This window comes from Odontomachus brunneus, unplaced genomic scaffold, assembly GCF_010583005.1.
Source record: "Odontomachus brunneus isolate Ranch 3 - 2012 unplaced genomic scaffold, Obru_v1 Obru_scaffold_053, whole genome shotgun sequence".
In the NCBI taxonomy this organism is placed as follows: domain Eukaryota; kingdom Metazoa; phylum Arthropoda; class Insecta; order Hymenoptera; family Formicidae; genus Odontomachus; species Odontomachus brunneus.
In genome coordinates this window covers 1,882,966-1,895,009 of record NW_022639503.1, presented here as the reverse complement: position 1 = coordinate 1,895,009, position 12,044 = coordinate 1,882,966, and the positions used below count along the sequence as shown (strand labels likewise).

Here is a 12,044-nt window from a genome sequence, read left to right as displayed (position 1 = left end):
CGCGATACTTATGTAGGGGAGCGTTTCAGCGCAAGCGTCGCTCACCCCGCGCTGGTCGGCGGTTTCCACCTCTCCGTGATGGGCATGATTATCCAGCATGATCATACGTCCATCGTAGATCGTTACATGTCGGAAATTCTCTTAGTAGGCACGCGGTGCTCGTGAATCATGCAAATTGAACGGGAGGATCGCGATCCTCGCGCAATTGGTCTCCTGCAAAATCAAAACATACGCGAAATTAGAGACATAGATATTACATCGATTTACGATACAAGGATCCGGATACTCACAAAGGTTCCTGTTGAGATATCAGCATTAGGATGCACTCATTTTTTTCGTTTACTTTCAGAATTGCTTCGTTAGGCTGTGTATTATAGATGTTTCCTTCAAACGCCATCGTGTTGTCCTCAGGGCTTTTAGAAGAGCAGCTATGCCTGCCAAATAAAAGTTAAAAATAATTTTTTACCTCCCTTGTATTGTGCCGTATATCATTGTGATTTATATTAATAATTTTGGATGGGTTTGATGGAGGTATTAATTTTCTTTTATTGACTGAGACCCGTGTGATATATATTTAATGTGAATCACATACGAGATTTCGCTGTCAATGCAACCGCAATAAACGTGACCGTCACCACAAAATATAGTTTTTATTCTTCAAGGAGAATTGGTTTTTCATATTGATGTTTTTCGTTCGTTATTCAGCACATGTTAAAGGAAAATTCCGCATAAAAAACCAAGTATTTTAAGCATGTGACGAGGAAACTATATTTACGAACATTTCTTTTGTTTCTAGTTCAAAGATACGTATCATGATGTATGTTTCATATGCCCAGAGGAGAAACTATAACACGGACGATATCATATGCTGAAAAACGATTGTATTCTTCTGTTAAGAAAAGTTCTCATTATATAAAAAAAATTCCCCTCTAAAATAAACACCAAGAGTACTTTCTTACATTAAGAGTAGAATCATGTAAAAAATTAGCACTATATATCCTAAATATATTAGACGTTAAGGATTAAATTATAACATACTCTAAATATTCTAAATATTAGTAGATATTTTAAATTTATGAGATACACCAAACAAGTTTTATTCTTTATACAAGAAGACAATATACTTTTCCGTCACTCGTAACAGATATTCTTATAGAATAAATATATTTCTCTCTTTTCGTAGGTTTTATAGAATATTCTCTAAAAGATGAAGAAAATATTTTTTCCCTGATATCCGACTTTTACGACAACTGTCGCTCATTTCTTGCTAATTTTTTACGACTATTAATGAGAGTCATACGATTTTCACGCGCTCGCGCAGAATTGGTCTTATATAACTATTTATATAAGTATATAATGGATCAAAAAAATGATGAAGTAGCTAAAAAAGATCTTATCAAATTAGCGAAAGTATTTATGAGTAAATTTCTGAAAGATATAAATATAAAGTATGATGTTAATCTTTTTCAAGTAAATATTATTATGATATCCAATGCTACTGATTGAAACTTTTTCAATTGTCGCAAATGTGTATCAAAATTTTTCTCGCAATGCAGTATGTTAGTTATCTCTAGTACATAACATCATAAAATTTAGAATATCTAGAATATTTAGAGTATGTAATATTAATCCTTTATATCTAATATTTACTTACTAATATTTACTATATATACTTTTAATGTAAGAAAATCCACTTGGTGCCTATTTTAGAGGAGAATATTCTTGATGTAAGTGCAATTTTCTTAAAGGAGAGTACAATCTTTTCAGTGTAAATGCAGGATGTTTCGCGATAATCGATATCACATTCGGAAAAAGACTTTCGTAATTATCCGAATGCGAGCACGGAAATTACAAAGCTTTTTAATGTACGTCAACAACTATATATAATTTTCTAGAATATTTGACAGTCAAAATCTCTGTAAATAAATAGAACATATTCAAGTACAAGATATATTTCGAATAACATCATTGTTGACATAAAAAAAAAGTCTGTAAAAGAGGAAGAATTCATGATTTCATTTGACGTTAATTAAAGTTGCTTAAATTTAAAGTAACAATCTATAAAACAATGAACATAAGTTGAGCAAGACAAGTAAATACACTGGGAAAAAATACTTGAAAATTTATTTATTATTACATCAGGATACAAATTTTTCTCTCTGCGGATATATAAACTTTATATCTCACAAATATATAAATTTTCAAATATTTTGCTTTCAATGTGTATAAAGTATGCAATGAAGTTATGTTGTTCATTAACATATTTGTCATATGTTAAATTAACATAGAAATTAGAGAGAAATTGGAGTGAATAAATTGGAAGATGTGAAATATATGTTAAATTTAACACAAAATTGTATGCAATATATCAATGATAAAAAATATACATAGAAGAAAGGGATATTTTTGTTTGAAAAGTATTTTTATCTTTGACATGTTAATATTCAAATGAGATTATATAGTATTAAACGAAAATAAGAGAGAGAGAGAGGGAAAGAGAAAGAGAGTTACTTGCACCAATACATCATATATTCAATTTAACAAATAATTGTTTAAATTTAGATAATAAAATTCTTTTAATAAAATTATTGTTTATATTTGAAACAATTGTTTCAATAATTGTTAATTTGTATATATTAGTTTCAAGTATCATAGTAAAACCTGGGATATATGACACGCATTTAAAAACATCATGTTCCTAGGAAAATATCTTGTACACTTTCTATTAATAAAAATTATTTTTAATAATAAAAACACAAGTTTTTTTTCGATGAATTATACAAATTATAAATATATCTATGAAAGTAATTTATCTTCGTTTAACGGAGTAAAATTCTATTTAAAAATTAACATGTCCAAAAATAAAGATATTTTCCAAACAAAAATGTCTTTTTTTGTATAGGTTGTTTCACCGTTTAAATTTCAGAGATGAAAGAAAACAAAAATTTCTCGCCTCTCGTATAGTTATGTATACAAAAGTATAACGTTTGGATAAAAATTTCATTGGGAGTTTCATCGCCGAGATATTTAATAAAAGGCAAGAGCGCGAAAATATGGCGGTCGAACGAAACGACACCGAGAAAAGACCTTTTCCGACAGGAATGACGTGCCATTAACTGCATTTAGCAGAGAAAGTTATTTTGTAGTTACTGCAAAATTCGTAAATCTGATCGACATATGTTCTTAGATTCAGCCAAGATTAGAAGCATATCCCATTCAGATTCGCGAATTTTACAACAGCTGCAAAGCAGCTTTCTCTGCTCTGAACGCAGCCATTGTCTCGGGACACTCGGCGTCGACGACAGGCCGTTATATAATACAGCGGCATGAAAATGAAACGTAGAAAAAACAAACACGCGAGAAATACCAATTTACTAGACTCACGGTGGCAGGGAAGCGAGGGAGATGAGACGATTCATCGTAGCGAGATCGTTTTCGTCGTTGCGCGCTACGAATTTCCACAGGTTCGGATGTCGTGACCAATTGACGGTGGCGGTTCATCGTGGGGCCGCTCGGATGAAAAATTGGAGCTTGCGCAACCGTTGATCGCTAATGGTGCCGCTCAGGGTCGCGCGGAAACACGCATCCTGGAGCGCAGATGCACACACGCGAGTAACGTGAATGCAATTCCGCCACTGCTGCTGCAACGATGATACATACTTTAGGAAGGTAAATCGCCGATCAAACGCGATACTTATTAATGAACGACGCCATGAACGTCTCCACATACAACTCTCAGCAATTTCAGCGCGCGCACGTTGCGACGCTGAATCAGATTTTTGCGATTTTGATGTCATTTCAAACGCCATCTGAGAACAAAGATATTTTGATCTAATCTCAAACGCCATCTGAAAGCAAAATCCGACAGCTGGTTATGGCGATCACGTGCGAGGTCTGGCAACCATAACATGAATTTGAATTTTTGAATTTTCGGACATTTTCGGCGATTTGATTCTACACTAATGTTCAATTTCTTCACTTCTGGTTAACTTCATCTATCGATTAAATGTCAACCGTGATTGATTAATTCTTGCTAACCATAAATACGATTGGTAAATTCCAATGGAATAACTGATACATAAAGTTAACCAGAGGTGAAGAATTAAGTATAAGAGAAAAATACCTGAGTTAGTAAAGGAAAAACGTTAGATTAACATCTTGAAATATTGATTTTATGTGTATTTCTCTTGAATGTTTTTGCTTAATATTCCAAAAACAATTCAAAGATATCACGGAACAATGTTTTGTTTGAATATTGCAAAAATGTTTGAGGAATATTGAAATGCCCAAATTATTCATAATACTGATGCAGCGTTAAAAAAAATTACATGAAAACGTCATACGCTATTGAATAACGTTTTAATCTCTTGCTTACTGGATAAGAAATGCAAATATTTATTCGGAAAATACTGATAACATACTTACTTATACCAATATAAAATATTTTTCAAACAAGAAAATATATATTTGTTTTAATCTTAAGAGAGAGAGAAGCTTGGCTTCTCTTAAGGCTTTCTTTAAGTGATTATTTATTCTGTTTAAATAAAAGAATTTAGATTTAAGTAAAAATATTTTATCAGTGTATCCTCCCCCCTCCTGCCAAAGAAATATTCACTATTTTTCAGATATTCTTCTCAGTGTATTGCAAGTTGCATTGTTTATGGATCCCTAGCAGCACAATGCATCGGGCCAATATTGAATCCATAGTGGCTAATGTAAAATCTATGGCGATCAATCGTTGACCAATTAATATGTGAAGACGACGATGAAATAATTGTGTGCGTTGAATGCAGAAATATATAATCAGCGATTGCTACGATCGCGCTGAGGAAGTATCGTGCGGCTATTTAAGGGTGCGCCTCTTGGCGACGGCGAATCCTCGCTCCACGCAACTCTCTCTCCCTCTCTCTTTTCGCCCAACGTGTCTCTCTATTCTGATAAATGAATTTCTTTAAGGTCACATATCGGATTAATCGTTAATGGGCACGCCGTACGCCACGCGCATTAACCGTGTCGCCCCACAGTCGGAGGAAATCCGCCATTCAGGGGCCCCTCAGGCTGGGAACACCGCGCGAAACTTGCTCCAAATTATTATGTAATCGCGCGTATCAACACGCGCACTCGAGAGCGACCTGGGGACGCGATTGACGTAATTCATCGCGATACGTTTCATTCGCAATTTTACCTAATGATGATGTATCAATAACCCCGTTCGACCTTAAGGGGATATCATTTTAGACGTCATTCTGGAAGCTTTTAATCTCGAGGAGAGTTTCTCTCGAAAGAGTGAAAGTAATACATTATTTTGACACAAAGTGATAAGCATGAAAGTCTACCGTTTCAAGGAAGGTTGCTACTTTACGTATTTACAAAAATTAAGAAATATTTAAATAATGATATGAAGCCATATAATCGAGCACTGTTCAACTTAAAATTAATTAAAATCATCTAAAGAATAAAATTTTGTTGATCTCATCATATATTCCTAAAGTGTAATTAAAATAGTGATCTCATTAAGTGTAATCAAAATAGTTTTCTCACGTTCATCATTTGTGTCTCAATACTTTTGTTGAGAAAAAATAATTACTTTTTAATTACCTAATTACTGAATAATAATAATAATTATATGATGCTGATAATTATGATAATAACGTCACTGTTCCAAGTATAATATGCGTCATCAACGATCTCATACGGGACGGCAAAATTACATATTGCGTTTCCTGCTTCAAGGATGCGATAGTAACGCGAGCTTCACCGGCACGATAAAATGCGTAATACAGTGTTATTATATTGTGCGTAGGTGCGTTCGCGCTGGAATCGCTCGAGTAATCGCGTATCGCGTATTATTCTCTATCGAGATAGTGTGGCCACTTTAACCCTTTCGCGCTTAATGAGAGGATCATTTTGTAAAGCGGTCGCAAGTATATTTGTGGAAGACATAAACCGCAGACACGATAGAATCCTATCAAAATACTCGAAACGTTCAAATAAACGCAAATCAGACTAAACATGCTATGCTAAAAGGTACATACAGTTATACACTAAAAGGAAAAATACCTAAAAATAATAATATCTATTCGGTTACTGAGTACTGATAACATATATATCTGCTTAGATCTAATTATTTTGATTTAAACAAAATAAACAATTGTTTCTGCGAAAAGCTAAGATCTTAAAGGAAAATGTATATTTTCTTATTTGAAGAATATTTTATGTTAGTATAAATTAAATATATTAGTCCCTATAGAAAAAAGAAATATTTCTTCTTTCTTAGATATTTTTTCTCTAAATATATAAGAGAGGAGATACACAAAGATATTATCAATTCTTCAATTTTTAACATCCCGAAAGGTCTGAGGCGCTCAAAATCTGTGCATGCATCAATGTTTGGTGTTATTTAATAATGTATTTCGTTCATATATATCGGTGGAAGCAAACTGACGAGTACATGGCGGATCGATACAACAGACGGTCTTTAAATAACATTATTCTATTTGGGGATCGCCTACTCTTTTGTTGCGAAAAACAAAGACATAGGTCGCAATCCATGTAGAACGATATCACAAGGTGACAGAGAGTAACGTGCGATTACACACAGGTTGAAATTCCAAAAGTCCCCACTAAAGTCTTCGAACATCGTACGGCGCTTCGATCGATAAATAGCCTAGTTAATAGAGCAACGATTAACATTATATTTATTTCCTACGAGTAAATGCAAACGACATAATCGTTCAGAACGTAATTGATCGTGACTCACGACAGTAGCTGCGCACATTCGCCGATCAGCGCTAATATCGCGCGAGTGGTTACAAACCTTCAATCTTTATCGCGTTCCATCCATTCATATCTTCCAACTGGACGCTACATGTTAACGCTAAAGGAACAACTGTGCAATCTCGTTGGCTGCACTTTTTTCTGAACAACCATAATCCGCAATCACACAATCGAGTATCTCCGGGCATTTCGTTACCGTATAGAATTTCATACTCCTTTCCCGATTTTCTGTGTACAAAGTGAAATAATTAAAAAAGACTGGCAGTAATTTATTCTACACTTATTATATCACCTCTATCATGTACTCTTATCTAGACGGGCCGCTGCGATACTACACCATACAAATTCGTCGGCCCTTCCTAGATTAACATTCCGTGACCAGGTCTACCTGGAAATATTCAAGATGTTGGAATTATGCGAAAATCTCACGTCGTATCTAAATATATTCTAAAAGCAAGACGTGAATATTTTGTCCCGTATAATTTATATTTTATATACAACTTTCAACTAAACAGCTTTAGAGCAGCTTCTCTGAAGTATTATATAATTATATAATATATATTATGCAATAATATAATATATATATATATATATATATATATATATATATATATATATATATATATATATATATTACACACACACACACGCACACCAACACACACACACATATATATGTATATATATATTATAATTATACGAGACGATGTGAGAAACTAAACAGATTATATAAATATATCTAACTATCGAGTTCGTGCTCGTAGAATTACGAGCAATTTTCGCGGACGCTATCCAAAGTCTTGTTGAAGTAAGATACATGTAATTCCTTTGTTACATTCATTTAACGTTTACTTAAACATAAAAAAAACATAAAAAGAGCACGAATCTTATCGATTATTATGATAAATTTATAAATAACACAATTATTCTTTAAAATCGCAAGTATCTTGTACTAATCCAACATATTCGCACACTATTCACACACATATATATAGACGTTCCTTCGTGCGTTACAAATTATCTATTTCCGAAACCAACCATTTCCAACAGACATTCCCTCAAGCTCTTGAAATATACGTATGAAACACTTCGTGTATGTCTAATTTAATATTCTTTTATCCGCAACATATTCATTAACGAACGAGTTTCGATAATTTTATAGCTACAGTTCGCGACTCTTAATTGTAATTGGAAATGGCGTATTTCGAAAATATGCGATTTGCATATTCTCTCAGTCATCCGAAATATTTCGTCGTCTATAATATTATGCTGGAACATTACAAACTAATGTAACTATTAATAATACTGTCCTACAGCAGTACTTCAATCAATATTAATTACTTTCGTTTTTCAACACTATATATCGAGATTACATACATTTGCTTCTCTCAAAGTGCGAGTTAACAGCAAAAAAGCTTATAGAAATGCTCAACACTCAACACTTGAGGCTAAAGTCTCAAAACTGACATTTTATCTACTATGACACAAGACAAATTGTTATAAAATCCATACTAAACAAGATATTTTTTTCAGTTTCTTTATATAGAATATATTCTATATATTATATAGAATTTATTTAGAAAGAAAAATCAATTCCATGTGTCTACGACACATAGAAATTTGCAAGAGATACAATAAAAGAGTCAAATTTAATAAATGTTGAACTAGTCCCCAAACCGATTAATATTGCTATATAATAATTTTATCACTAAGGATACTTTAATATTTCAATTATTATTTAAGTAATAATGATACGAAGATATTGGACAGTAATATTGTAAAACAGATGTTTGACGTCTATTGAGCCGTAAGACATATTTAACGTTACACAATGATGCTATCTATACTAAAATTACAATAAGTGAATTATGCTAATGAAAAACTCAATAGTCGTTCCACTCCTTTGTGATTAATATTAATAGAGATAAAGCTGCAAAACAATATCGTCATTTCTTTTATACAGACGATATAATATAATAAAAAAAAAAAGAAAAAAAAAATATATATATATATAGTGAGTGCAAATATATCATACACGAAGATAACATCAAATATGCAAAGAACAAATAACTTAATAGTTGTTCCTCTTCATTATAGTAATAATTACATATCGTAGATAGCGTAATATCACTCCATATACAGACGATATTACAATATATCTACAATATATCTATAGAATGATATATACACTAAAAAGATAATAGTAAATAAATTTGTAATAAAACAAATAATTTGATAGTCATATTGCTCGTCAATTAATGACAAGTGGTGCTCCAGCATAATATTCTTTTTATACAGACGATGTTATAATATATATCATACACTAATAGCAAAAGATTAAATTTCACAAGGAGCGAATAACTCAACAGATATCTTGCTCCTTTATAATTAATATCTATATGTATAGTTTATATTAATATAATATCGACGTGCTTCTCAGTATCATCCATTTATATAGGTGTTATTTTAATATAATAAATATATAAGATGAGAATTATATATATATATATATATATATATATATGCATACATATGTATATATACATACGTTTGTATGTATGTATAGATATCTATACATATATAATACATTAAAATAATAGCAAATAAACTTGCCAAGGAGCGAATAACTTAACAGTTGTTTCGTTCCTTTATTGAGACCACTGTGATGTGCAACATATCGTTATTCCTACGCACAAATAATATTATATTTATAATATATATTATATACTTAGATATAATAGCAGATAAATTTTCCAAGGAATAAATAACTCAGTAGGTATTATGCTCTTACATTATTAGTGATAAACCGACATCTGACACTGAGCAACACACGACATCATTCTTCCTACACAAACGATGTTATGATATATTGATATTTCTATGTATTTTTTATATCGCAACATAGCGTTTTTGGGAAATATATTTTTCATAGTTTTTGCGACTGTGTCGTTAACGTATTATCTTATCATTAAAAGCACCAAACTACTAATAAATCATACAGTGTTCTGACTAAAATATTAAGTTCATATTCTGGAAGTGTAACAAAATAATCAGTGCAGATGGGAGAACACCCATATTGGCCATAAAAATTTACAATTTATTATTTATTTATTTATTTACTGCGACGATTCGATAAGATTATGTGCGGTATTCACAGCCTGATCTTATATTATAAGATCGTCTCAAGTTCATCTTAAGGCTCCTGTGTCCTCGCCGCGGTCACCCTGATTTATAACGTCAGAAGAACGAGAAAATATATGCTAAAAATTCTTACGAAATACGTAGAAATCAAAAGATGCGTCCATAAAATAATACTTCCAATTCATCGAGGATATGTGCAAAGGTTGCCTTAACACTTTCTTTGTTCTAACAATTAACCATAACAAGTTCTAACAAGTAACCGTAAAATTAAGATGACAAAATCATAAGGGAAAGTGGATTAAAGAGATAGGTTGCGAGTTATCCTAATTTTACAATAATTTATTAATTCTTAGAGCAAACGAAAAGCGTTCGGACCATTTTGCAAATGTGCCCGATCGATTGCGAGTGTCATCCTGTGAGCATATCTTTTTACTTCAATTATTATATTAATTTATTATATTTCAATTATTATATTTTTATTTCACAAGAATTTTTATTGCGCATCTTTTCACCTCTGACGTCACCAATCGAGAGTTCCGCGGCAAAGGAGCAAGAGCCTTAAGGTACTACAAAGGCTGCTTCACACATGCATTAGCTGCATCTCAAGATAAGAAATCAAAACGACATTAAATACAATATCTAACTGTGAATATCGCCCTACAAGAGAGAGGTGAGACTGAGAGAGATATTTCCAGCATATTTCGCGGCGATTCAGGCTCTTCTCAGGCTGAACCGACTTATGCAGTTCGCTGGATAATGTGAATTCCGCTATCTGTATGCACGGGCGAAGATAGCTCGCCGACCTTCAGCGCGAACGCAGCCTGCTCGAAGGGCTTCTGCATTGCGCCCCGGCTGAAGAGTCCGAGGTCACCGCCGCGCCTCGCCGAGCTGCAGTCACTGTATTTGGAAGCGAGTTCTGCAAATGTCGCCTTGCCAGATGCAATTTGTTCTCTAAAAGCTGCAAAACAATCTCTCAATGTGTGATCTCTCGTGGAGCACAGCATAAGCGACAGCATTCTATTTTTTGTACAATCTACTTCACAAGTAGATTGTACAAAAGATTGCAAGGCTGTAGAATTACATTTGACCAGTTCAAGAGCTTCTTCCTTTGATCTAGTGATGGCGTCCTCTCGCCAGGAGGAAGGTCGTCGTGAGCCTGAATGCTTTACAAGAAGATGAGAGCATTGCACTTCCTCCGGACCATCAACCATGCCATTGCCAGATGGATCGGCTGGCTTGTCAGGCCTATCCCATTGGCTTTCCTTGGTATGAATATTTAAATAATAGTGTTGACCTATAATAGTTCCATATGTTAGAGATAGAAATTCAGAGGCAAGCTTTATCGTATTTATGCATTGTTATGTACATGTAAAATAAATCTTCACCATGAATGAAATGCAGCAAGAAGTCTGTTAAATGTTTCATGAACTTGCTAATAAGTTGAATACTAATATGAATTGATCCTTATAACACACAAATTCCTCAAACCTTATAACAGATTCTTTATTGTGATGATTACAATTTTATTGCAGACTTATGCGTCATTTGGTAGGTTCCGACCGGATTCTGACAAAATGCAATCGTCCCGAGCAGTCATAGGCTCTGACACTCCTCCATTAAATTTCTTCAAATAGAAAATTCGATATACCGATGCTATTGCGTGCCGAGAATACGATCCAAAATAACTCGAAGAAAAGCGATATCCATCGAGTGCATCAAATTGATCGTATCAGCAAAGTATCGGGGAAAAAATGCCGGCCGTATGTACGGGGCGCGTAATCACCGCCGGTGACAAGCGCACCGACGAAATTGCGACTCCAGCCAAATTTGCAAATCATCATTAAAAACTGAAAGTATATCGTCCGTCGCGAAAATCGTCAATCTCGACGTACCTGTCGATCTGCTGAGGCGTTTCTCCCAGCCCGATGGTAGCTCTTCGTCCGCCATTGCCGTTAGAGTATTTTCGGTATTTTGCTTCTTCTCTGGCTCGCGTCAAACGTCGCTCGTCTCCATCGCGCTGAAGCTGGTGTCGCGCTGCTTGCGCCGTCGTGCTGTGTTTCCAGGTCAGCCAACCTGGTGATTACAATTCACATCGGCAAACAGTGTTGCCAGGTGGTTGAAAAATT

At 33.8% G+C, this 12,044-nt stretch overlaps 1 protein-coding gene across 3 annotated transcripts; it reads right to left on the bottom strand.

Moving 5' to 3' along the window:
* Positions 1 to 6,389: 6,389 nt before the first annotated feature.
* On the bottom strand, positions 6,390 to 11,980 carry LOC116845605 (putative peptidyl-prolyl cis-trans isomerase dodo). Of its 3 annotated transcripts, XR_004378275.1 has the most exons (5): positions 11,811 to 11,980; positions 11,000 to 11,212; positions 7,070 to 10,876; positions 6,818 to 7,005; positions 6,390 to 6,667 (listed from the first exon to the last, which is right to left on the bottom strand). XR_004378275.1 is itself a non-coding variant. In XM_032818494.1 (3 exons), exons 1-3 carry the CDS (start codon positions 11,863 to 11,865, stop codon positions 10,656 to 10,658), a joined length of 489 nt encoding a protein of 162 aa, XP_032674385.1. In that variant the 5' UTR covers positions 11,866 to 11,980; the 3' UTR covers positions 6,390 to 10,655. The 3 variants fall into 3 exon arrangements, 1 of the variants encoding a protein (XP_032674385.1); XR_004378274.1 differs by having other exon boundaries at positions 6,818 to 10,876; XM_032818494.1 differs by having other exon boundaries at positions 6,390 to 10,876.
* Positions 11,981 to 12,044: the final 64 nt, after the last annotated feature.